Source organism: Vitis vinifera, chromosome 7 (assembly GCF_030704535.1).
Source record: "Vitis vinifera cultivar Pinot Noir 40024 chromosome 7, ASM3070453v1".
NCBI lineage: Eukaryota > Viridiplantae > Streptophyta > Magnoliopsida > Vitales > Vitaceae > Vitis > Vitis vinifera.
Genome location: NC_081811.1, coordinates 31,386,545 through 31,414,443, shown reverse-complemented (window position 1 = coordinate 31,414,443; position 27,899 = coordinate 31,386,545). Strand labels below are relative to the sequence as shown.

The 27,899-nt window shown below is 35.2% G+C and overlaps 1 protein-coding gene across 3 annotated transcripts in view; it reads left to right on the top strand.

The window, feature by feature from the left end:
• LOC100256285 (uncharacterized) overlaps positions 1-13,245 on the top strand; it is a 72,901-nt gene extending 59,656 nt beyond the window's left edge. For all 3 annotated transcript variants that reach the window (XM_010654759.3, XM_010654758.3, XM_010654757.3), the window contains 3 exons: positions 8,821-8,921; positions 11,632-11,677; positions 12,916-13,245. In XM_010654759.3, coding sequence (XP_010653061.1) covers positions 8,821-8,921; positions 11,632-11,677; positions 12,916-12,966 — 198 coding nt within the window. In that variant the 3' untranslated portion in view covers positions 12,967-13,245. The remainder of the gene's footprint in view (positions 1-8,820; positions 8,922-11,631; positions 11,678-12,915) is intronic.
• The last annotated feature ends 14,654 nt before the right edge of the window (positions 13,246-27,899 follow it).

Genomic DNA, 27,899 nt, shown 5'->3' with positions numbered 1-27,899 from the left:
ACAGATTTGTATAATTATTCGTAGGACCAAAAATAGGAACCTTTCTAACCTAATTACATTAGATCCCCTTGATTACATGATTGTCCAAATTCTCTCCCAAATTGTAAAATAATACAGCTAAAACTAACCTAATTTCATTCTTCCACGCTCCCCCTGAAGTTGGTTAATAGATGTTTTCCATTCCAAGCTTGGACAAACTTGCTTGAAATGTTGTACTACTTAAACCTCAGTGAGTATATCTACAAGTTGGCGATCAATAGATATATAAGGAGTATAGATCAATCCACTATGTAGTTTCTCCTCACTTAAATATTTATCTATCTCTATGTGCTTTGTTCGATCATGTTGTACTGGATTATATGCAATACTAATTGTATACTTGTTGTAGTAAAGTCTTATTAGTTCATTCCATTTAATCTTCAAATCTTCTAAAATGATCTTCAATCATAGTAGTTCACAAACCCCCTGAATCATTGCACGAAATTCCACTTATGCACTAGATCTAGCTACCAAACTCTATTTTTTACTTCTTCATATTACCAAATTCCCACCAAGAAAGGTGCAATATCCAGTGGTTGATCTTCTGTCAACCACAAATCCAACATAATTTGCATAAGTGTATTCTTCAAGTACTAACCCTGATCTTTGTTTAAATAGAATTTCCTTTCCTGGAGACCCTTTAAGATACTATAGCACTCGACTAGTAGCTTACAGATGAACCTCTTTTGGATTGTGCATGAATTGGCTAATCAAATGCACAACATATGCTATATCCAGTCTTGTGTGAAAGAGATAAATGAATCTCCCAACGAAATGTTGATACATCTCTCTATTTATAGTAGCATCTTTCTCAGCCTCTCCAAGCTTATAATTAGGATCTATCGATGTGCTTGTTGGCCTATATGCCAAGTTCCTTGTTTCTTTGAAAAGGTCCATTACATATTTCTACTAAGAAATAAAAATTCCCTACTTAGAATAACCGACTTCAATTCCTAGGAAGTACTTTAACCTTCCCAACTCTTTAACCTCAAATTCCTTGGTTAAGCATTGTCTTAAAGTTTATCTCTCCTTTTCATCATTCCCCATCACGATAATGTCGTCTATATATACTAAAAGATTCATAACTCCTCCTGAATCTAAATGCTTAATGAACAATGTATGATCCCCTTAACTTTGTTTACACCCCCACATTTTTCATCACTTTGGCAAACCTTCCAAACCATGCCCTTGAAAACCGTTTCAACTCATATAGAGCTTTCTTCAATTTACACGCCTTTTCATTGTCTAAATCACTCCCAAATCCAGTAGGACTTCCATATAAATTTCTTCTTCTAGGTCTTCATGCAAAAACACATTTTTTACATCAAACTGTTGTAGATCTCAGTTATAATTAGTTGTCAATTATAATAGAATTCTAATAGTGTCCATCTTGGCAATTGGAGCAAATGTCTCTAGATAATTTGTACCATATATCTTAGTGTATCCTTTAGCCACCAATCTTGTCTTATACTTTTGTAATGGCTCATCTGCTCTATACTTAATAGTATAAGCCTACTTGCATTTGATTGACTTTTTTCCTATTGGCAAATCCACCGACTTCCAAGTTTTATTCTTCTCCAGAGCCTCCATTTCTGCATTCATGGCCTATTTCCAATTTTTGTTAGATAAGGCCTCAGACAAGGTAGTAAGAATGTGAATATTGTTCAAACTCGCAAGAAAACTCTATACGACAAGAAGGGAACTTAGTCATAGGCGATGCGATGTTCAAATCTCATAGACAAAGCACTTTTGGAGGAGGCTTCCAAGTACCTAGCTCCTTCTTCTCATTCTTTTTTCCTTATGGGGGAGTGGGATCATTCTTCTTCTTCTTCTCTCTCAGGGTTGAAAAGGACGCTTGTTACCACTGGTGGTGGCTCTAATGATGGTTGCAGTATAGGTGAGGCGGAAGGGGAGGCGGAACTAGACCCGATAAGGGTGATTTTGGAGAATGGGAGGGGGATGGAGGGCTCTTGTTCTTTTGGTAGGGAGTTGGGGGTTATTAAGGAGGTAATAGGGGCCCTGTTGGAAAAAGATTTGTGGGGTGGACTGTTGGAGGAAGCGGGAGTGGCACCACTTTGTTGGTCATCCAACTGTTTGGAAAGGTAATAACAGCCCTAATTAAGAAGCATAAGATGGATCTGGTTTGCTTATTGGAAACCAAGATCCAAGAAATGTCGAGTGGGCTAGTGCGCAATCTAGGAGTGGGGAGATTCTCAGAGTGGGGTGTTGTGAACGAGCTACTGGAGGAATTGTTGTGTTTTGGGATAACAAGGTATTGCAATTGGTTGGAATGGAAGTGGGCAAGTTCTCCCTCTTTTCTCGGTTTAAGAATTGCGAGGATGATTTTAGTTGGATTTTTACAAGGAATTATGGTCCTACCTTGAGGAGGGAAAGAGATTGTTTCAAGGGTGGTCTTTGGGCTATAAAGGGGTTTTAGAGTGACCCTTGGTGTGTCGTAGGGGATTTTAATATGATCAGCTATCTTGGAGAGCATAGTAGAGGGAGATTGAATTCAACAATGAGGAGGTTCTCTAAGGTAATTAGAGGATTTAGAGTTGAAAGATTTGTCGTTGGTGGGGAGTCCCTTGGACTGGTGGTTTGAATAATCAATCCATGTCAAGGCTTGACCATTTCTTAGTGTCTAAGGGGTGGGATTGCTGCTTTAGTGGGTTAATGCAATGTGTCCTACCTAGACCTGTGTCTGGCCATTTCCCTTCTAGATGGGAGAGGACTGAAGAGAGGCTCATTTCCTTTTAGATTTGAAAATATATGTGGCTAAAGGAGGAGGGCTTCAATGACCTTCTTAAAACGTGGTAGGAGGGGTACAATTTTAGTGGGTCCTCAAGTTTCATCTTAGCTGCAAAATTGAAGGCCTTGAAGTCAAATCTGAAGGAGTAGAACAATGGAGTTTTTAGCACGATTGAAGTTAGGAATGTTGTCTTTGAATCAAGTGGTCTATTGGGATACAAAGGAGAAGACTAGTACCCTATTATAAAAAATGGGTTTTGTTAGAAGAGATTTTGTGGCAGCAAAAATTTAGGGAAGTGTGGTTGAAGGAAGGGAACAAAAATACCATTACTTTCATAAGATGACTAATGCCCATAGAAGTAGGAGTTATGTGGGCAGAATTAAGATTAATGGGTTTTGGCATTTAAATGAGAATGCTACTAAGGAAGGAGTGGTTAGAGCCTTTTAGTTTTTGCTTTTTGATACAAGGGTTGGCGCCCTAGGTTAAATGGGTTATTGTTTGAGAATTTAGAGGCTCGGGATGCTTTAAGATTGGAAGAGCCTTTCTCAAAGGAGGAGGTTTTCAGTGTCATGTCGGGTTTCAATAGGGATAAAGCACCAGGGTCGGATAAGTTTTCTATGGCCTTTTGGCTATTCTCTTTTGGCTATTCTCTTGGGATTTTGTGAAGAATGAGGTGATGAGTTTTTTCAAGGATTTCCATGAGCACAACAATTTTGTTAAAAGCTTGAATGCAACCTTTTTAGTTTTACTTCCAAAAAAGGGGGGTGTTAAAGACTTAAGGAACTTTAGGCCTATTAGTTTGGTGGGTGGGCTATACAAGTGGTTGGCCATGGTGTTAGCCAATAGATTAAAAAAGGTGGTAGGTAAAGTGGTGTCTAAAGCCTAAGGGGCATTTGTGGAGGGAAGACAAATTTTAGATGCAGTGCTTATTGCTTATAAAGCCATTGATTCGATCTTGAAAAATAACGAGTGTGGTCTTTTGTGCAAACTTGACATAGAGAAGGTCTATGATCATGTGGATTGGTCTTTCCTTCTTATGGAGGGGATTTGGGGATAAATGAATCGGGTGAATCAAGTGGTGCATTCTATAGCAAGTTTCTTTGTTTTAGTTAATGGCACCCCTACAGGCTTTTTTCAAAGATCAAGGGGATTGAGGCAGGGGGATCCTCTCTCACCCTATTTATTCATGATTGCAATGGAGGCATTCAATTGCCTCTTGAAGAGGGCAATGGATAGAGGTTTTTTATTAGGTTGTAAGGTGAAGAGGAGTGGAGGAGGGGTTTAGATTTCCCATTTGTTGTTTGCTAACGATACTCTAGAGTTCTACCAAGCCTCTCAAGATCAGATGACCTATCTTTGTTGGTTGTTTATATGGTTTGAGGCAATTTCAGGATTGAGAATAATTTCAATAAAGGCAAATTAATTCCTATGGAAAGGGTGAAAAATATTGATGACCTTGCTTATGAGTTTGGATGCAAGGTGATAGTCTCCCGTCCACTTACTTGGGACTCTTTTTGGATGCACCATTTAAATCAGTGATAGTTTGGGATGGTGTGGAAGAGTAGTTCTATAGAAAATTGGGTATGTGGAAGAAACAATACATTTCCAAAGAAGGAGAACTACCCTAATTTGAAGCACTTTATCTAATTTGCCCATTTATTTTATGTTTGTTGTGCATGCCAAGGTCAATTAGATTGAGACTAGAGCAGGGATTTTCTTTAGGGAGGTGGGGCTTTGAAGCAAAAACCACATCTAGTAAGATGGGTGATTGTTTGCTTAGATAAGAATAAAGGGGGTTTAGGTCAAGTGTCTTTCAACTCTTAATAAGGCTCTCCTTTGCAAATGGAATTGTCGATCTGCGAATGAGATAGGAGTCTTATGGAATCAAGTGATCAAAGGGAAGTATAGGAAACAAAGAGAGGGGTGGTGCTCTTGGGAGGTGAGAAAAGTATATGGTGTTAGGTTGTGGAAAGTGATAAGGAAGGATTGGGATCTTGTGAGTAATAGGATCTCTTTCTTACTGGGTAATAGGTGAAGTGTGAGATTTTGGAAGGATAAGTGATGTGGGGATTCACCTTTGTGCGTGTCCTTCTTGTACTTGTTTGCTTTAGCTGACTCAAAAGAGGCATGCGTGGTGGATATTTGTGGGGATGGGATCCTTGCTTCTCTAGATCCTTTAATGATTGGGAGGTGGATGTTGTGGACAGCTTCTTAGTGTGGTTTCATAGAAAGAGAGTGTGTGAGGATGTGGAAGACACGGTGCTTTGGACTAAAACAAAGAGTGGAAGTTTTTTGTCAAACTCTCTACAATGCCTTAGAGTCGGGAGGCTCCATTTCTTTCCTTTCAAGAAGCATTTGGAACTCATGGATGCAACCTAAGATTAATTTTTTTGCTTGGGAGGCAACATGGGGTAAAGCTTTAACTTTGAACCTAGTTCAAAAAAGAGGGTGGGCCTTAGCAAATAGATGTTTTATGGGAGATACTCTTTTCTTTGTTCAAGGTGTCTTGGGTGCTTCCATTGTTTGTCAAAGAGACTACTACTAGATTGGCATGGTTCTTTTGTGGACAAAAGGGTCAAGAAGGTTTGGAGGGCAGCTCCCTTACACATCTTTTGGACGGTGTGGAAGGCAAGGAGTAGAATAGCCTTTAATGATGACATGCTTTCAATCCAAAGACTAAAAAGTTCTTTTGTTTATTCCCTTTAGTCAAAGAAAAAGTCGTTTATACTTTATAAATGATTATCCTCTAACTTTAGTTAGCTTTGTTGATTGGTTGGGCTCTTGTTAAGATTTTTTTAGCCCCTTTGGTTTGTTTGTGCTTTTTCCTCTTTTTGTTGTTTTGGCGGGGTGTATGGGTATTGTATACCTTGAGTTGTTGTTTTGGCACCTCTTCTTAATATATTTTTTTCTTTATCTATCAAAAAAAAAAAAAACATATCCCTTTTAAGTTGAAGAATATCTCAAAAAAATACATTTGACTATTCCTTGACCCAATTTTCTCTTGTTTTGACTATGAACATGAATAAAGAGCATACACCCGAATATCTTAGGAATGAGATGGTTAATGGTTCTCATATGAGGGTAAAACATTAAGAGCATTTCTATAGGACTTCTGAAACCTAAAATTCTAGAGGGCAAACAATTTATGAGATGTGTGGCGGTTGAGACAACTTCCCCCTATTAAGATCTAGGCACATTATTTTGGAACAAGAAAGCTTGGGTTGTATCAAGTAGGTGGTCAAATTTTCCTCTCAATAACTCCATTTTACTATGGGGTGTTCACACACGATGACTAATGAATTATTCCTTACCATTGAAAATATGGAGTTAGGACTTCATCTAAATAATCTTCAGCGTTTGTCAAATCAAAACCTCTTGATTTTGGCACCAAACTAGTTTTTAATCATGTTATGGAAATTGGGTAGAACTAAACTCACATCATACTTGTTTTTAAGCAAAAAGACCCAAGAGACTCTACTACAATCATCAATGAAAGACACAAACCAACGCACTCTAGATATATTAAGGACAGTAGAAGGACCTCAAATATCACTATGAATTAAATGAAAAGAATTTGAACCTCTTTTATTTTTGGTTGGAAAAGTTGTTCGTTTGTGGTTAGTCATTTGACATACGTCACAATGAAAGCTTTCAACATCTACTCTCCTAAATAAATAAGAAAATAAGACATTAAGGGTTCTAAATGACGGATGTCCAAGTCTACAATGATGAAGCCAATTTTTTTCTTTATTGAAATGGTGGTGCTTAGAAAGAAATGACAAGGATAATTTGCTTGGTGTCTCAAGGTAGTATAGCTCATTTTGTTCCTTAGCAAGTCTAATCATCTTTTACAAATCCTGGTCCTAAAATCCGTAGTAAGTAGGGTAAAAAATCACATTGCAACCCAAGTCTTGTGCAAGCTTTTGTATAAAGACAAGATTAGTGGACAACTTTGGAACATGAAACACATTTCTAAGTATAAGTGTAGGACTAATTTGGGCATCTCCTACATCTGCAACGGTGGTTAATGAACCATCAGCTATGACCATTTTCGTACTATTTGGACAAGGGTTATATTTGTTGAATTTGTGTGATGAATGACTCATGTGATCCGTAGCACCTAAATCTATAACCCATGAATTGACAATGGTTTCATCCACGAGTTTTAATCCAATGGAAATAGGAAACTTACCTAAAAGTGCCAATGAGCAGGTAGCCGAAGGTTTCTCAAGAGTTCCCAACAAACTTCTCAATTTTTCAATCTCATCTGGGTTGAATCTGTCTTGTTCCAAGGGTCTCTCTTCAATTGGTTGTACAGAAGACAAGTGTGTTTACTCATTATCCTTCTGTTGGCCTCCATTGTAACCATAGCATAGCCTTCCAAATTCTTAATTTCAAGCATGACACTTCTACTTTCTTCTACTCTAATAATAAAGATAGTCTCATTCAAAGTTGAGAGCTCTTTGTTAAGTATTTGAACTTTGACTTGGTCAAACTCAGTATTGAGACCAACTAGAAAATCATAAACCCGATCCTTCTTGATATAATTCTTCAAGATTACTGCATCTTTAGGATACTTTGTTTCAATGCATCAATAGTGATCGAGTTCTTGTCATATATTTTTCAGCATATTGATGTATTTTGTTACTATCTTGTTTCCCTATGTTGCTGCTCCGGTCTTGACTTTTATTTTGTATACTTGAGCTGCATCTAGTGATTCGAGTATGTCTGGTGAACAACATCCCAAATGTTTTTAGCAGTGGTTAGGAACATAAATGTGTCACTGATTTCAGGTGTCATTGAGTTCCACAACCATACCATAATCGTAGAGTCTTGCTTGTCCCAGGCACTAAACCAAAGATCTCCTCTCTTTGGTCCAGTTCCTAAGAGATGACTTGCTTTGGATTTTCCCTTCAAAAAGTTATGAATAAGTTGTGACCATTTAAGATAATTCTTCCCATTCAATCTGTATGCTGCTTGAATATTCTACAGTTCTCTCGTGGTATGATTGGTTATCACTTCCTTAGACTAAGCGGTGATAACAAGAGTTTGTGATACTTTTGACATTTTTTTCTTTAAGATATAAAACAAACCTAAGGGTTTAAATGACACGCTAAGTCATTATAACCCTAGTGGATAGCAATCAATGGTCTTCATCGAAGATCCTAAGGTCCCAATCTTCAGTTGTCTTGGAGGTGCAACAACGACGATGGTCTCCTGTTATTTTCTCAATGGATTCGCGATTTGTATCTCTAGTGATAGTCGCAAGGATTGTAGTGATGGCCTGAAGATGGCAACATGAGGCAAAGGTGAGGGTGGCAACACGATGTCAGTGGTGTGACAATGGAGTAGGTCTAAGACAAAGGTGATGACACAATTTTTTGCAACAAGGCACGATGGTAGTGCAAGATGGATATGAATGGTATTTGTAGTCTATGTTCACAACCTCAGCGTGGTTCAAACAAAGGTAAACTCTTAAAGTTGACAATGAAGGTCGACATTAAACTCTGAACTCAGCTATGAAAGCTAAAAAAATACTTCTCTTCTTGATTCCCAGATTCACAAACCTAGGGCTCTAATAAATGAAGAATCTAAATAATTGAAGGAATAAAGAGAATGAATTTTTCCTTGATTTCATTCTGTATAGACCTACATATTTATACAATTATTCCTAGCATGAAAAACAGGAACCTTCCTAACCTAATTACTTGAGATCCCCTTGATTATAGGTTAGTCCAAATTCTCTCCTAAATTACGAAATTATATTGCTAAAACTTCCCTAATCACAGTCTTCCACGCACACACACACAAGTATAGGAATAATTAGGACACACACATGCACACAGTTGGGTGAGTAATGGCAAGTATTTCAGAAAACAGCTTCTGTGGCTAGGAAAAGAACGTTTCTCTGACATTTGAAATTGTGTGCATGTGTATGCATTTATCAACATTTTCCAGTTCTTTTTTTTTTTTTTTCATTTCTTCATAACAGCATCTTATTCTACTTATTTTCTTTCTGTTGCCTTCTTCAGGTTAGCATTCCTTATGGACATCCAGAAGAGTTCTTAGTTATTGGTTCTGGCAGACTTCAGCATCACTTACGAGTTGAAAACATTTCAACTGATGTTAGCTGGTAACTCCAAAATCTCTATTATGCCATAAGCATAGTATTTTTGGTGAAAACTAGTACAGTAGCTGAGACAGCCAATTAGTCCTTGGGGCACTGGCAGCATCCATGATGCTTTAAATTTTTCCGCAGATAATATAGAAAGTCTGAGGGTCTATTGTGCATCATAGTGTGCCACCATTTTGATATTTTAAGTCTCTTATTTTTGTAAGGCAGTAAATGTCTCATATTGAGACATCCTATTGGTTAGAATTTACTTATTTCAGGGCCACCCAAATATTTATTAGTATTTTTTCTAATAAGTTTTTTTACAGATTTGATTGAAAATAAAAGACAGTTTACATAGCCTTTCTTTCCATTCAAGGTGGTGTCCTATATTTGCTAACATAAGTATCTTCCATCTCCTTGGTTATATCTTACCATTGCTCATTCTTTACCATTTTTCCATTTTTGTGGTTGGAGATAGTAGAGCTTAGTTAATCTCGTTGCAATCCAGGGTTTTTTTTTTTTTTCCTTCCCAACTTTGGACATTAGGATGGTTTCTTTAGTCTGCCATCATGCCAACTAGAGGAAGTGGATACCCTTGGTTGATCTGCTACTTGACAATGAAAATGAGTATACCCTTGGTTGATCCACTACTTCACAACCAAAATGAGATTGATCAACTGAGGAAGCAAGTTGAAATCCTGACCTAATGAGTACTGCTACTTGAAATCTGGTTCATGAAGGTCAAATCTCTATGTTGGATGATTTCCTTGAGAATCCATTTCATAATCGAGTTCAATGTAAAGATCCAACTGTTGGGGATGATTAATTGTTGGAGTCAAATCTAAAAATCAATATCCCAATATTTTGTGGTGGCCTTTAAGTCAGAATATGTAGATTGGCTAAATGTTGTAGAGAGATCTTTTGCTATATGTAAATTTTTTATGACAAGAAGGTAAATCTGCTAGCTATCTAATTGAAATAATCTTCTTTTGTCCAAAAATATCATTGATTGAAATAATGAGTCACCTATTGATACATATGAGATTTTCTAGGGACTGCATCAACCTAGTATGCGCAACAAAAATTAATTAGGGAAAGTAACTGAGGATTAATATTTGAAAAATGAAGAAGTTGAGAGAGGACTGCATTGCACTTTATTAATCATTTACTAGCATCTGTATAATTTGTGGCAAAGAAACAAATTGCTAGATGGGTGGTTGGAAGAGTTTCATCAGTTGGTGGCTAGAAAAGGATTTCTGAAAGTGAAGAATGCCAGTAGCATGGTTAACCGGTGTGCCTACAGCAAGGCATAGAGTAACTATTAAGCTTGCACTCATTCAGTGAATTTTGGGGTGTACTAATGGCCTTTCATTGTCGAAAGTAGCAAAATAGGACTCTGATTTAAGGGCTGGACTACTCATAGCAAAGGTCATGCTATTAATAGAGGTGATCATGGGGTGCTGAATTTTGAACCAATGCCCCAGGATTATTGGTAATGGGCTTGTAAGTCGAAGTGAAGCTATACTGGCTTTAGATGCAGGATGCAAGGCGTCAGTTTATTGAAAAGCTTCACCTGGTCATTAGGATTGTTCATAGTTTTAAAAGGTGTGCTTTAGGGACACCTAGGTGCAAGGTGACTCGACATTGGACTGCCTACTGTACTCCTCACCTAAGGTTAGGCATAGCCCCTTTGAAGAGGCACAGCTTGGGCACGAAAGGTGTGCACCTTGAGCCAGGCGCAATGCTCTCCAAAGGTGTACCTCTGCCGTTTCTATTTTTTTCCTCCTAGCCAAAACATCATTTTGAATTAGGTGTAAAAAAAGAAAAAGGAAAATTAGCAGAACAACGATGTTTTGACCTTGTTCTTTTTCTTTTTTAAAAGCGAACATCAAAACACATCATTTTGAGTTACAAGTGAAGGAACACAACCCAAATTAGGGCTAATGCCAGCAAGGAGGAGATGAAAATAATTTTGGGGCCTACAAATGAGAAAGTTAAATTGTAGCCTTGGTAGAAAGATATGTCAATGTTCTTTCTACAAGCAAGTCTGTTGTCGAGGCCCAAGATATGGGCAGGTTTAAGCCTTGGTAGAAAGATGTAGGAATTGTATCCCCTTCTATTCATAAGAAGAGCCAATAATGAGGCACTCTGTGGATGTATTTCCAAATGATCTCACTCTCCAGTGAGAGACATTTAATATTGCATTAGCATCTTTCCTTGATTTGGTTAACATGGTAAGGCAGCTTATAAAATGATTCTCAAAGAGCATGAAGATTTGAACCACCAAGTAAGGCAGCTTATAAAATGATTCACATGTACCCTAGGTTGCATCCCACTTCACTCCAGTGCGCATCTTGTGCCCAGGCCTTAGAAGATCTTTGTGCCTTAAGTGTGCCTCTCATCTCTCAGAATTAGTATTCGTGATGCTATAATACTGAAATCGGCAACATCCATACCCACCCATCTTATGTCTCCAAAAGACCTTTAAAGCTAGTGTTTGAAAATTTACAGGTGTTGTGGATCCTTGTGCATCTTTACCTGTGATTTTTCCACCTTCTAGAGTTTTGAGTGATTATAATTGAAAGTTCAAAATCATGTTTTATTTATCTTTGAAGATATGTCCTTTTATCATGTAGTTCTGTTGATATTTCATGAACTAGGGATTGTCTGTGGTTTTGTGATTTGTTTCTTTGTTTTGTATATTTTGACTCCTCCCTTCATTTTGCAGTTCAAGAGATGCAATTGTACTTATCCTGAGATGCTTCATCAGAAGGGTAAAACTTTTTGCTCTTAATTATGGTTTAATAACCCAAAATAACTCTGTGCTTTTATATATTTACTTGGCATCAATCCAATATTTCTTATTCCCTGTCACTCAGTGTAGACCTCTGAATTTCATTTATTTGTTTGGTCTCTTAATCTTATTTCTAACATGCTCTCTTTTCCTTTTCTTTTGGTAAATAGATCTAACACATTGTTGTGAATATTTTCTGATCAGTGCAATTGTAATACTCAAATGAGCACATTTCCAATATAAATGTGTTGGCTTCTATAGTCAAAATTAAATTACCTACTTCTTTCACCTCCTACAAGATGTTCTAGATTTCTAGTATGATGTTTGCTGAAAGGGAACAAAGATCTTCTGACCGATCCATGAAATTGTTATAAATCCTCTGAGCTTATTGTACTGGCTATGCCTAACTATTTCCAGTGCAGTTAGATGAAACTTGGATGACTGCCTCTGTTTATATTCTGATTTCAAAACATATATTTCTAGTACATAATCTGCCCAATTGAGGTCTTGCTACAATTAACATTGACTGGAGGAACCCTTCTCTTTTCACTCATTTCTCTCATCTCATCCTATACCATTATTTTAGAAGCAAGGAGTCTTATCCCTTGAATATATTACATTCTGCAAGCTTGTAGGGAAACAGAGATTATTAATGGATGGTCTGATTGACCACGGAAAGGATCCCAATTTCTATTGTGCAGTAGTTGAGCAAGCCAGTAACAGAGAAAGGGATGGTCAAACATGATACAGTTCACTCATTTAGAGATTAAAACAGGAAAATTACATCGAAAGGAGTTATAATTGTTGGGAAACATGTAATAGACTTCCAGTTTCAGTTCAGTGATAAGGAAACATTGTTGTTGAACTTACGAGTCCCCTAAACCTTTCATATATTCTTTCCACAATTTTGGTAGGGGAGTTACTCGAGGGGAAAAAGGGGAAAATTTCCGATAATCATGATATCATACTCAGGTGGCCTCTCTTATAGTTACTGGCTTTGTAGTGCTGTGGCATTTTGCTGAAGAAGATTAGATAGTTTGCACTTGCTCATTTATTGAAACCGGTAAATGTGCAAATTCTTTGAAGTGATGCATTGTCATTCCGTTTATTCAGCTGAGATATATCGCTAGTAGTTTAATCTTATTTGGCTTGTATTTAATCCTTGCTCACTGCTGTCTCAAAATGTGATTTAATGAGGTTTTTTAACTCTTCTGACAGGCTGGTGAGAAAAGGAAAGGAAAGAAGAGAAGTATATTTTTTAACAAGTAAACGACATTTGTTCATCCATCTGGGTGTGTAATTACATAGATGAGGGCTGGGTTCATATTTTAGATTAGGCTTGTGTACCAATTTATTGCAGGGAGGAATGAGCTCCGAGTAGTTGTATTTTGTTGTTGTATGCAACGATAATGTGTTTGCACCCTCCTTGCTATCCCTTTGGATTTCACGTCTTCGTCTTGTGTTGCAATGCTACATTTCTTCATTTTGCGATGATTGTAAGATGAGAATACAATTATATGGCAAATAAAAATGCTGGACTTTTAAAGAGGCTGAGATCTCCTTAATTGTCTTTTTGGGTGTTGGGGTTCCAAAGGAAGCAGAAAGAAGAAGGGAGCGAGGGAGAAGAGAGGAGAGGAGGGGAGAATTCAATATTTTTGTGTCTGGATATGGAGCAGCTGTTCAGGGTAGGACTCTAGTAGAAGCTGGATTTTGCCTCTCAAATTTGTTTGTTCTTGATATGGGGAATTTGTAAGTTTCGTTGAATCCAAGATCATACATTTTTTCACATATTATCTTTGCAAGAGTGGCACCATGAATATCAGATTCGTTTCCTAATCCTCCCACCAACAAGAAGAAATAGAAACCAACCAAAAAGTTTTAAGTCAAAATTGAAACATTTTTTAATAAACATGAAAAGCACTCTTGGAGTTAACAGTTGTTTGGTTAAGTAATCATGTTCATGAATCCCGTCTGAGTAATTAATTCTCTGGATTTTTTTAAATGATTTTTAGAAGTTTTTACTGTATTTGGTTTTCAAAAAAAAAAAAAAAAAAAGAGGGAAAATGTAAAAAGTTTAGTGTCAATATATCAGAAGCCAAGATGAACAAAAGTCCTTGGATGCAAAAATCATGCGAGTTCCCAAATCTAGGAATGCTAGTCGAAAAATGATTTTCATAATTATTTTTTTATCATACATAATTGCCGGTAAGAATTTGATTTAGTTTTTTTTTTTTTTATGAGCTTAATGTTGATAAATCTTTAGTCCTAGAAATTCATTTGAGACAATCGTACCTTCCTAAATTGTTTTTGTTTTTTTCGAGAACAAAAAGGATTTGTATCAAAATAACATAAGCCAAGAAAAACAAAAGGCCTTTGACACCCAGGGGATCTTGAAAGTACTACTTTTCAAAATGGTACTTATTTTTTTACCCAATTTTTTTTCTCAAAAATTCTCAAGATAGCCAACATTTATAGAATTTCTCTTAAATTCGATAAACTATAATATATATTTTTTGTTTTCTACTCACATGAGCACATGTCTTTGCTTTTCTATCCATTTTTAATTATAATATTCCCCCCAGTCTAAGACTAGGTGTAAATAAAGATCAAAATTCCATTATGGTCCAATTCCAACTTGTAATAAATATCGGGGCTTTACAATAGTTGATTAATCACAATTCTATACCATCCATTTACTAAAGAAGTTCCTAGGGAAATTCATGAGAGGAATGCTTCCAATAAAAATCATTTGTTCTTGCATATCTTTGTTGGTTTTCAAAATTAATCCCATTGATACATATAATTCAAAAGAATATAAAAGTGATTTATAAACATCTCTTTCTTTTATCAATGATTCCACAAATAATTGAAATTCAATTTTTTTTAATTTGTATCTTCATTTTTTGAAAACTTATAAAGTTCTATCAAGCCCCAATCAATAAACCTACAAAATCATTTAAATTGTACATAATTAATTAGTATTATCAACATTCCCTATTTCCCATTTATATAAAAAATCTCTTATTGTTATTGAATTGGTTCATTCTTCATCGAATCATATGGATTGATCAAAGATCTAGGAATGATGAAATTTACATTCTATTCATTGGATTGCATATATATAATGGATTTAGGATTTTGTTATGTTCATCAAGATAAGGACATAATAATTAGAGCCTTTTTTGATAAATGATCACTATAAGTCAAAATAAAATTTGATCAATCTCTTTTTTTTGTCGTTAAGGTAGAGAATTGAACCAAGAATTATCTTTCTTCATCATCAATTGAATCACTAATCACGACCTAAGATTTAATTTTATCATCAATTCAATTACTGTTCATATTTTTTTTTCTTTTATTAAGGAATAGATCTCTTTAATATTCTCATGCACCAACATTAACCGTCATCACAATATAATACCTTTTCCTACCCCTCTAAATTAAGAGATACCAATTTATACATGTAAAGAAAAGGGTTGGCTATGCTTCCAAAAACTAACTTTCCAATACATCAATTTGTGGTGTCACAGGTCTTAACATTTGAATAACTCAGTTTTTTCATTGTTTCAAAAATATATTCCTTCAACTTTGATAAAGGAATACAAGATAGTACTCATGCACATGTTCGGCAGGCTTTGGGTGGTCCTGGACCTCAGTCCTTAAAGATGAAGACTTAAGTTGTTGAGGATGTCAACAACGTCGCTATAGCTGGCATCCGATTCTTAGGGTGATACGCTGCAGGGTAGGCGACAACTGGCAATCATGTCTTTGTAGTACTGCACTTGCCTTTGAAAACAAGTTCCCTGGTAGTAGGGGACCTCAGCGATGGGAATCTAAGTGTATATTTAACTCTTTGTCAAAATAGTGGAAGAAAACTATAGATTAGAAGCAGTCTCAAAGCTCCTCCAATGCCTAATTTGCTTTTGAGCAAAATTAGAACATGGCCACGTGGTTTCACAGAAGACTGTACCAGGATTTGTAGCATGGTTATTGATAAGGATTCAATGTTAAGTGGAACACACGTATCCTTCATAGCCTTTGCTAGTTCTGAATTCTACTGCCTTACTTTTGATAAGGACTTCAATGAAAGGTTTTGTTGGCATTATATCCCAAGCAGACAGAACACACCATGAGAACGGGTAGTCAAATTCATATGTTTGTTCTGGAGAAGAGAATATAACTTGGTAGAGATGACCATATTGATGTAGTTAGCAATACAACTGTATCATCATGGATAACTGAAGGATGATCTTTATATTCGCTTAATATGATTACAACTCTTAGTACAGAATATTGCAACTGACATTGGCATCCATTTCTTTCCAAAGGGATGAGATCATAGTTTGAAAACTTCTTTCTGCATGGTAGATCAAAACAGTAATTGCATTCCCAGCCGATGCTTAATCCAGGAATTTTGATCCCTTTACAAGCAATGCTAGATAATTTTTGAAAATTTCTTTCTTGAATCTGAGTTTCGAATTGTGATCGAGATTCAGCATCGTCAATGTTAGAAAAATTAGGTTAATCTAATCTAAGGTAATCACCCTAGAGGGGGTGGTAAATAGGGTGATGGTCTCTTTTTGCAAATTTAAATTGTATAAATGCAAGAGACAATTATATGCAAATATATAATAAAACAATATAAAAACAATTGCATATAAAGTAAGAGAGTAAAGAAGAGAGAATGCAAACATAAGATTTTATAGTGTTTCAGCGCAACCCGACCTATGTCCACTCTCCTCTGGCTTCAATCCCAAGTTTGAGGTTCCACTATTTCAAGGCTTCCACACCAAGCCTTCAAGCAACACAATTGGATTATGGTTCCAATCCACCCTCTTGGACTTTTGGCTCCAAGCACCCTTTACAATCCTCAAGAAATCTCACTACTCTTGAACAATCCCTCAAGTGATACCCCACACTTGAGAATCCCTAAGTGATACCTCACACTTAGATTCTTCCTCTCAAAGATTTACAAATGAAGATAATAAAGGATCTCACAAAATTCTAGTACAAAACTTTAAGACTTAAATGATACAAGAAAACTAGAATTGAATTGTGCACTAATGATATGTAAGTTTTAGAACAATAGTGCACTCAAAAATACTTTCCCAAAGCTCAAATATATTCAAGAAATGTTTAGGAAGGTTAATATCTTGAAACAATGAATATTAGAGCCTTTTTATAGAGGAAAAATGTCAAACTAGTCGTTAGGGGTTCGACCGGTTGACTAGTCGTTAGCATGTAATGCTTGGCAGTTGACCGTTGGACCTTGACTGCCCCTTGATCGGGCCTCGAAAAGTTGAGGTGGGGGTCAACCGATTGAGGTTCAACCTTGACCGGTTGAACAACCGTTCTAGAAGAAAGAGAAGGTTGTTTTACACTCCTCGACCTGTTGAGCTGGGAATCGACCGGTTGAGCTGTTTTTGGCTCAACAACCAACTTTTTCAAGTTAAAACCTTTTAAACAAGTTTGCAAAACATTTGACATAAGGTTTTAGTTGAAAACATGAAATCATCTAATTTTAAAATATTTAAAACAAAATAACTCTTGGATGATTTTGGTGCATAAGTAAATAATGTAATGTATGAAAATCCTAGTGTACCAACAACCTTACAAAGAGATCTTATGAAGCTTGGGTCTTGAAAAACACTTCTCTTTGAGGTATTTTTCTTCTTCATGATTTCTCTTTGGCTTGATTTGTCTTTGTGATTTCCACTTTAGAAATCTTCTTGCTTAAACACACTTGAAATATAATCATTAGTTCTAAACTTTGTTTTGTTATCATCAAAATTGAGATTAACCAAACCTTGGTTTCATAGTCAAGATTAGAGAATTCTGCTAAGATTTCACTAAAAGATATTTTGGATCTTAGTGAAGGAAAATCTAATTCTGATGAGGAGATAATATCTTTTTCTTTTTTGTCATTTTCGAGGACCAATGAAGAAAATAAGCCATCTTTTGTATCAAAATATTTTATAATCTCACAATATTCTCGATTTACGAGGATAAGAGGATAGATGAACAATTTATCTACTTTTAGGGAATATTTTGAATCCCCTAAAGCTGCTTCAAGGCTATAGTACCCTTCAAAAACTGTATTTTTAAAACCTCGAATCTGATCAAGAACTTCTGCTCATTTAAGATAAATACCTGGTTTGATGCCTTTAAAAACTAAATAAAAGAGAAAAATTTTTAATAAAGGTTTTTCTTTGATTTTTGAAAAATAAACACAAAGAACATTTAAGGAAGTGATTAAAGAATCTTTGTAATGGAGAGAACAAAAAAGGTTGTCAACAATACATTGCTAGTTGTCATTGATAGCGTATCCAACTGGCTTTTTGAACTTCCTATCTCTTTTGGGATATAGGGGAAATAGATAGTTGTCAAACCTCATTTTCCCATGTTGTTGATCCATTCTACAGACTACACTTCATGAGATAAAAAATCAACTAGCTTATTATTTTCTCCTTTAATATGCTCAAATTTTATTTTATAATCATTTCCTTTTATAGTATCTACAAAAAAATTTCCATTTTTTTGTGCTATATTTTTTCTCGTTCATTTTTCCATAGAATTTTACAATAGCTTCACAATCCGTTCTTAAGGTGAAGGACTTATTTAAAAATAACCTAAAACTATTTATAGCATTTATAACACCTAGAATTTCAAAGTCAAGAAAAGAAAACTACCCCTTCTCTTTATACTTACCTGATGAATATCTACAAATCCTCTCAGTACTCTTTTCAGAGTATTGTGAAGGTTTGCAATACAAGACAACGCCCCATCTTTCTTCTGAAGAGTTTGTTTCGACTATTTTGTAGTTTGTTTCAAGTGGCAAAGTCAAGGTTGGAAGATAGTTGCACATAGATTTGATTTTTTGAATTAGTTTTATATCTGCACTATTAAAAAACCTTTGCCCAGTGGGCTTCAATTTATTGTATAATGGCCTAGTAAGCTTTCCTAAATCTTTGATATACATTCGATCATAATTCAAAAAACCTAAAAATGTCTGAGGAGTCTTTTTATCTTCAAGCTTATCAAGAAAATCCATGATTTTTTTGACAATATGTTCCTGAAACTTAATCTTATCGTCACTAATTTTCATCCCTAAAAAATCAATGTACTCTTTAGAGAGTTCCATTTTCTTTTTAAAGATAATAATCCCATTTTTTAGGAATTCATTAAACACAACAGACAAGTGATCATAATGATCTTCATGTGTTCAACTGAAGACCAATATGTCATCAATAGAAACTAGGACGAACTTTTGATATTTTTTGAATATCAAATCCATTTTTCTTTGAAAAATTGCAGGTGCATTTTTCAACCCAAATGGCATTACCAACCATTCAAAATGTCCTTTGAGACAAGAGAAAGTTGTCAATTCTATGTTTTTTTGTTCCATTTTGATTTGCCAAAATTCCGATTTACAATCAAACTTGCTAAAGATATTGCAACCTTGTATGCAATTGATTAGCATATCTTGATCAAGGATTTTGTACTAGTCATCATAAGTGTTGTCATTTAACCTTTTATAATTGATGACCATTCTAGTCTTACTTCTTTTGATTTCACTATGGTTTCTGACCATAAAGACTGTACTTTTGTGCCTAGAGTTACTAAGTCTTATTACTTTAAGATCTAGGAGTTCTTTGATTTGAGTCTGAAACTCATCTTTATCATGTGAGGTATAATCTCTTTTTGTAGTTTTGATTTGAATTTTTGGATTTATAATTTCTAGTTTTGCTAGATAATTATTTCTTTCCCAAAATTTTTGGGGATCTTCTCCTAGGATCTGGGTTTGCTCTGCTATTCTAATGAGTTCTTCTAAGCTTTGCTTTTTCTAAAAAGCAAAAATAGGTGAGAAGACTGAGCAAATTAATTCTAGGTTTAAACATTCTTTCTCAAAACTAGTATATTTAAAGGAATTTTTTTCTAAATCATAATCAGTATCTGGGCCAATTTCGATGTCAGTATCTAAATCACTTTTGGTGTCCAAATCATTTTTTTGTGTTAGGGTTAAATGAGTTGGGTTGAATTCAGAAAGGTTGGGTCGGAAACTAGTAAGAGGTAAATCAGTGGTATCAATGTGCAATGTACAATGTGGTTGCGGTTGTGGTAGTGGTGGTAGTGGTAGGATTCCACCACGTTTACATGTCAACTCTAATGAAAGTTGTTGATTGATTTGCTGACTTAGTAGAAAGTTAGTGTGTGTAAAAGAAACTCTTTTGAAAAATGAGAAGAAATCGTTTGTTAATAAAAGTCCGCCTTTATGAGACCGGATAAAGTTGAGCCCTAATAAGAATTTAAAACTATGTTTAACAGGTGAAAGCCAAGTTTGAGGTAGGAAGTACCATTCTATATGATCATTAGAAGGAAAAAGATTTGTGAATCTTTAAGACATTTTGTGAAGACCATTTTCTCATTAGTCATTGTGGAGGCTAACTGAGGGGTGGTAAGCTTATATCTACACTCTGGAGGAACTAAGGGTATATCTAGATGAGATTTTGAACTAATTGTATCTATCATTGCTTTGAGCACTTGAATAGCTCCATTTTGGGCTTTAAACGACAAATTACCTGTAGAAGGTTAGTTGACGCTATTGGTACTGGTAGACTGTTATTAGGATTGTCTTGTTGAAACATCCTGATTTGATGAAAATCTTCATCATTATCTTCAAAATCAATGTCATTAGATTATGAAATAACAATTCCTTTACTTTTAGAGGTAGGTTTTTTAGATAGTTCTTTTTGAAGAATATCTAATTCTTTTTCATGTTCCCATTGCATTTTTTCTATCATATGGGTAAGTTTCTCAATTTCTAATTGAAGTTTTTGAATTTCTAGCTCTAACATTGCATTGGAGCGCGACCCTCTTACACGAGTTTGGGAACTTTCTTCTATCTTATCTATCATTTTGAGACAAAATGAGCATGCTTCGAGAGCACATTTTGAACATTTATATCTTAGATGCCTGGCAAGAAAATGAGAACAGAGATAGCAAGGATTGCTATCAAATCCTTCTCAGTGTAGCCAATGATGATTTGTACAATCTTCAGTCAAAGAATTCATGAAGATAAATTCTTCATCTGAAAATATTTCGGAGCCATTAGAAAGTAAAGCCATAATTTCCGGTTCATTATCTATTTCCGAACAAATGCTAAGGACTTCATAGGGTTCTTCATCACCATTCAGACTTACAATATCTTCTTCTAATCCTTGAACAAGGTTTATTATCCCTTGATTGTGACTTATTTGTTTATTTAGACAACTATTAGCAAAATGTTTAGGATCACCGCATATGAAATAGGAACATTTTTCTTTAGATGGTCTTTTAACTAAATGAGGAGAGTTCTTAATTCCTTTTTTGAAGGTAATACTCCTCCTAACGAATTTTCTTTTAGGTTTTGGGGGACGCCCTTGAACCCATTGTTTTTTTTCTGTTGTTTTCTTTGGCAATTTTTCTTGTTTTTTTTTTTTCAAATTTTTATATTTCTTTCTAAGCTTTCTAGATTCTCTATACTCTTGTGGAGTATAAATTTTGTTCTTACAAAATCCAAAATCTTTCTTTTTAAGAGTGCTTTGGATTACAACTTGTGAAAAATTTTCATGTACAATCATGTACGTATATCTTATTCTAGGTACAACTCCTAATCCTACCTGATTAATGGTAGATTGTTGTCATCCTAATTCTATCTCTATTCCTAATTGTCCAAGTAATTTTCTAAGATATTTATTCTCAATTTCTTCATCAAATAAACAACCAGTTTTTCTAGGAAGGGAAATAAAATTTGTAAAGAATTTTATGAGGAAAGACCAATCATGAAGTTATAATTGTTCTAGATCTGCTAGAGCAATGTTTTGTTAGGTTGTGTTTCCTCTTCCTGGATTTGTTCCTATATAGAGTTCTCTAAGGAAGGAAGTGAAATTGTAAGGGTTATCACCTAATCTTATGATATTATTTAATTTATCTAGATAATCCCTTTTGAAACAGTCAAAGATATTCATTTGTTTCTCCTAGTAATGTGGTCATAAATTCCCACATACTAGTGGTACCATGGTAGGCAAACCATGCTCTCACAGCATCTACTTCCCACACATCTATCAATTCTGACTATGATTAAGGGTCATAAGCTGCCAAATTTAGCATACTCCTATTTGCATTGGCAACCAATAGGTTTTTTATGTCTTCTAAAGGATATCTTTTTCCTTTGTAATAATTTCCTTTATTAAGCAACTGATGAGTTAATGGAGGTCTTGGAAATATTCCTAGAAGATCATGGTCTATATTCCTAGGAGGAGAAACAACCCAAGTTGGTCTAGACTGCCCGATTACAGAAGATTCTACTTCCATAAACATGATTTCAAATGTCTGGGTTTTTAGGATGTCAGATGGTGGTTTGACTCCTTTCATAATGTCATCAAGATAGTCTAGGTTATACATATCATGATAAATGTTCATTACGTGTTATGATCTCGATTATGTATTATCATAAGTTGTTCGAACTCATGATCTAATAGTTCTTTCATCTCCTCAATAGTAAATAGAGAATTATCAACTAATGACATTAAGATGTTTTCTTCAAATTCTTCTTCTAGTAAATTCGGATTACTAGATGATGCTCCTTGCTTCATATAATTAGTGAATCTAACACAATATTGTTCTGAGTATCTTTATACATCAGTGATTTTTTACGAACCAAAATTTGATTTCCTGTGAAAGATTGAGTGTCTATTTTCCAGTCTAATCCTACATTTAGCTCTGATGAGAATTGTTTTGCAGGTATTGCCTTAATACCTTTTGAGGTAAGTGTTGTGATTAGGTCTTTTTCACACATTTTGAAATTAGTTATGTTGTTATTACTCAATCTTCCAATAAAGCCAACATGAATAAGCAAATGTTATATTCCTTTCTTCATTTCATACCCTCTTGTCTTTATTGCTAGTTTGATTTATGTAAAGAAATCTCTTGTAGCAATAAGATAATCAGGGATAAAATATACCAATTGCTTGTTGTTATTCATGCCTACTTCCATGCATCCTAAGATTGCTTTCTCTGGGTTGGTGAACCTAGAGTTATAAAGGGAAACACAGGTTTTTGCACCTAGTCCTTCTTGATGCATTCCTTTAATTCCTAACACAATTAGCCTCATGTGCATTTGTTTTAATCCTAGATTTTTCACTTCACTATAGTTATGACTACTAATTAAGTCTAGCCTAATGGTTTCGTCTTCTTAAGTGTAAGAGACGAGTCTTTCACTATAATGTCTAAAATCCTTTGCCTTTGAGAAAAGATTCCTAGAATTATAGAGATATGTGGCGTTGACCATGTCTAACTTGTTTTTCTTAAAACTTGTTAACTAAGCGTCAATATCTATAACATCTTCAATTTTTATTTCATCACTTTCTTTTTTAGAAAGTATTTTATTTAGAAGACTATTCTTTTCCATTGAAGATATTACCATAGAAAGTGCCATTTTAGTAGTACTTTCATTTTTCTCTCTTTGGAAGAGTTGAGGGATTCTTAGTCGAACTATTAAGACTCAAACTGTTGAGTTTGGCTATAATATCTTTGACTTTTGTTTCATTACTATTTGATATTGTATTCTTTCTTTCTAATTGTCTTATTTGTGTAGAAATATTTTGTATTTCTCTTTTCAAATTTCTTACTTCTTCTGCTAACTGAAGTAACAAAATTATTTCAAAATTTTGTTGTCTCACTGTTATTTTATGAAACTGTCCTTAAGGATCTAGCTTACTTAGCCCTATTGGATCAATATGAATCTTCTTTGCTTCATCCAATGCTTTTTCATATGCTATATCATTTTCCATAGCCTAACGATTAGATTCCATTGACCAGTCCTTTAAGATCTTCTAACTACTTTTGAAATTCTCCAAGTATAGTCACATTCTTCTAGACATTTTCTAAGGTATCTTTTATTTCAAGTTCTATAGCTTTTGGTTGAAGAACGTCAATCTATTTGATTAAAAAATGCCTGAAACAAGGTAGCACACTTACATAAGAAAAATGAATTATTGTACAAGTATAAAAAGTGATAACATTAAAGCAAGCATCAACCTATATGCACGAGATATATACATCTTGGGTCAAAGGTCAAAGATAGCTAAACTAATTATAAAAAGAAACGTACTAAATTACACAAACATGTAAAGAGGAGTAGAATTGGGCAAAAACGTGCAATTTACAAAATAAATCTAAATAAAATAATTAAGGGAAGCTAATCTACAAGAGAAGGTTTTTCTAACATGCAAAATGTGTTTAGAATACAAATCAATAGTCAAAGAAGGCTAAAAACATACCAAAAAGGGCTAATTCAACAAGTTATAAATAATAATAAAAAATACAAAAATAGGACTACAAACAAGTATTTAAAAAATAAGTTTATTCAACAAAAAAACAATATACAACATATATAAGATGTCTAAACATATGTGAAAAGCCCAAACATGCACCTTATAGTTGATTACTACTCAAAAAGTGTTATTTTATAACTTGTAATTAACTCTTTTAAACACTTTTGAGTAGTAATTATTACATTTTAACTCAATTGGCATATTAAGGACCCTTGCAATCGTTTCTAATCAAATTGTGTTAAGTTTTGGTGTTTTTGATAGCTTTTTGATCACCAAAGCAATCTAGGATGAAGGAGAGTTTGGTATAATCCATGGCAAAGCAAATGGAAGCTCATTTACATGAAGAATTCAAGCTTTGGAGCTTCATCGTTCTTTGCCAAAGCCAATCAAGAATGCAAGGAGGAAAAAGAGAGAAATCTAACATGAAGAAATTCAATAGGACCGCAACTGTTGAACACATTTCGAGTACTTCTTGGAGTCTATTTTATGCATACTATATGTCTTTTTCAAAGCTCGGGAAGTTATGAGTCCAACGCTTCAAACGGTGCGCGAATCGGAATTGAAACGAAGAAGTTATGGCCATTTGAAGACAACCACATCAAGCTGTGCGAAATTTCGCAGCCCAAAGCCCATTTTGCAGTTGTGAAATGAGCTGCGAAACCCACCTTTGGCACATGAGTGCCATTTAGCAGCCTATGCCTCCTTCTTCACAGCTGCGAACCACGTTGCAAAATCACCTCCAAGCTGTGAATGAAGTTGCAAATCATCTCCAAGTTGCAGAATCATCTTCAAGTTGTGAAATCACATTCAACTTGCAAAATCAAAGTTCAAACTTGGAAAATGGACAATTCAACGTGCGAAATCCACCTGTGCAATCTCAGATATTTATTATCGACTAAGTTAGATTTTTTCTCAAGATATTTTGTGTAAATTTCTATTTGTTCCTTGTAATCAGTCAAAGATATTATTGGGATATTTCTTAGAAAATATCTTCTCTATATATATCTTTGAACCAATGTAAAGAAATCCATCTTGTAATATATGTAATCTGACGAGAAGAGGATCATAGTAAGAAATATAATTTACAGAGCACTTGCTCTGCTTTTTCTTCATATTTTTTTTTTCTCGTTATTTTTATTTCTAGCAAATCAAACTCTGAGGATGTTTCCTCAGAGGATGAGTGGCTAGGCTCTTTGTCTCTTGGAGTGAAAAAAGCCGGGTAAGTTTTTGAATGCAAAATTGGAAGTTTTGTTGTTTCAATTTTTAATGAAGAGAAAGTGTGACCCGTTAATGGTTTCTATGTTTTTAGTTAACTTAAAATGCCTTTAAATCACCTGGGCCAACACTTGGTAAGGCAAGTGGTCTCCGTCCATTGAGATACACTAGTTTATCTCTTGTGAGCCTTTGAGAGGTGGTTTGAAGGTAGGATTTTCTAGAATAGCCAACACTTGGTAAGCTTTTGGACTCCAAGGAGACATCTATTAGTTATCTCTTGCGAGCTTTTGACGGATAATCCAAGGTTAAAGATCACCTTGAATGGCAAGTGCTAGGTGAGAGGCACGAGCCATTGCAAGTTGCATCAGTGAGAGGGATTTAGTGTTTGAACCTATTAAGGGGAAGCATCTGTACCACACCGATTAGAGAATTAACTACATGTTAATTCTCTAATGCAAGGAAAAGATTCAAGTGATCGGAACTCTCTTTTTGTTTTAGGAACCTGAGCCTAGTAATCTAAAACTCCAAGAAACACTTTTCTTTATAAGTAATTTCCGTTACTTTATTTTTGGTTAGTTTAAAACCAACATTTTCAAACATCTTTATGTTTTCTTTTAAAGCTTACCTTGAAATGAAAAAACACCAATTCAGCTTTTTAACTAATATCAATTGTGAAGTGAAAACTCATCCTAGTGAACGACCCTAGAGCCACTATGCTATGCTAGCTGAGGCTATCCAAGTACATGGTGTAATAGGTTATAAATTTTGTTGATTACTCTCGTCTAAGGACCACAATCAAGGAACACCAGCTGGACACGAATCGAATGGCACCGTTGTCAAGGACCATTGAGAGGACATGAATCAGCTGATACACCAATTGGGAACGAATCAAATGGCGTCGTTGCCGGGGATGGTGCAACTTTACAGTGATATCACCTTTCCCGAGTACTTGTGATCTTCATCACAAGTTTGGTGATTTTTATTTTCCTTTTACTAACTCTTTTTCTTTGTTCATATTTTAGTATATCTTTTATTTAGTTTTTAGTTAATCTTAATAATTTTCTTTTTTCTTTAGAATTTTTTTCTTTTGTTTTCTTTTGTTTTCTCTGTTTTTAATTCACAAATTGTTAGTTGTGCATGCCATATTGAATACGAGATAGCAAAGGAAGCCATGAACTTCATGAGTTATGTGGCTGAAGTTTCAAGAGGATGGGTTGAACCAAATGCTAGACATATGGGAAGAATGACGTCTCAACCTAATGCTAAGGGTGAGATGTAAATTTTGAATGACGGCATAGACATGAAGGCAAAGATTGCAGCTATGGCAAGGAGATTGGAAGTGCTAGAAATGAAGAAGATGCAAAAAGTGCAAGCCATCTCTCAGACACCATTGCAAGCTATGCCCTGTTCCATTTGTCGATCATATGAGCACTTGGTGGATGAGTGTCTTACCATACCAACGGTGAGAGAAATGTTTGGTGATTGCAACACCTACAATTCCAATTAGAGGAACCATCCAAATTTCTCTTGGAAACCACAACCACCTTAGTATCAGCAACCTACTTAAGCACTTCCGCAAGCCTCAAACTTTGAACAAGCTATGATGAATCTTAGCAAGGTCATGGGAGACTTTGTTGGAGCTCAGAAATCCATCAATGCTCAGCTCAATCAAAGAATTGACAGTGTAGAGAGTTCATTGAACAAAAAAATGGATGGAATACAAAATGATCTATCTCAAAAGATAGATAACCTCCAATATTCAATCTTAAGGTTTGCCAACCTCAACAAAGTGCAAGAAAAAGGAAACTTTCCTTCTCAACCTCATCAAAATTCCAAGGGTATCCATGAAGTGGAGGCTCAAAAGGAAAAATCTTCAATGGTGAAGGAAGTTAAAACAGTTATCATTTTGAGGAGTGGTAAAGAGGTTGATTTGCCCACATCCAAGTTAGAGCATAAGGTAGAGAGTGAAACAAAGAAAGAAAAAAGGAAGGAAATCAAAGGAAATAAAAAGGGGAAAAGCATAGAGAAAGATGACTATGATGTTAATGTAGATGAAGAACCACAGAGGATAGTCATCAAAGAAGAAATGATGAAGAAACATATGTCTCGACTTTTCCTCCAAGCTTTGTATGGCAAAAAGGGAATTGGTTTCGTTGCCATCATACAGAGCAAGTTTCAAGTGAGGGATGCAAACTTCATATAGGATCCGGGCAAGCTAAATCAGAATCAAATTTTTTGATGGACTTAGTCTTTTTAAATACTAGCTAGTCCATATCTTTTTGTTTTATTTTATTACTTGTTTTAATTTTGATTTCAATGTTTTAATTTTACTTTGTTTTGATTTAACATAGGTTTTTAGATGATCAAAATCAGGAGGAATTTCAAAAGAGGTGAAGGAAGGTCTAAAGGAGCCAAGAGGAGCTCAAAAACAAGGAAAAATCCATGGTCTGCGAAATTTCGCAGCCCAAAATGGGCCCTTGCGAAATCGCCTCTTAGCTGCGAAATAATTTCGTAGCCCTAAGAAACCGCTGCGAAATCAGGCCTCCGCTGCGAAATGATTTCGCAGCCCCATGCACCCCCTCTGCGAAACACTCTTTTGGCACACAAGTGCCA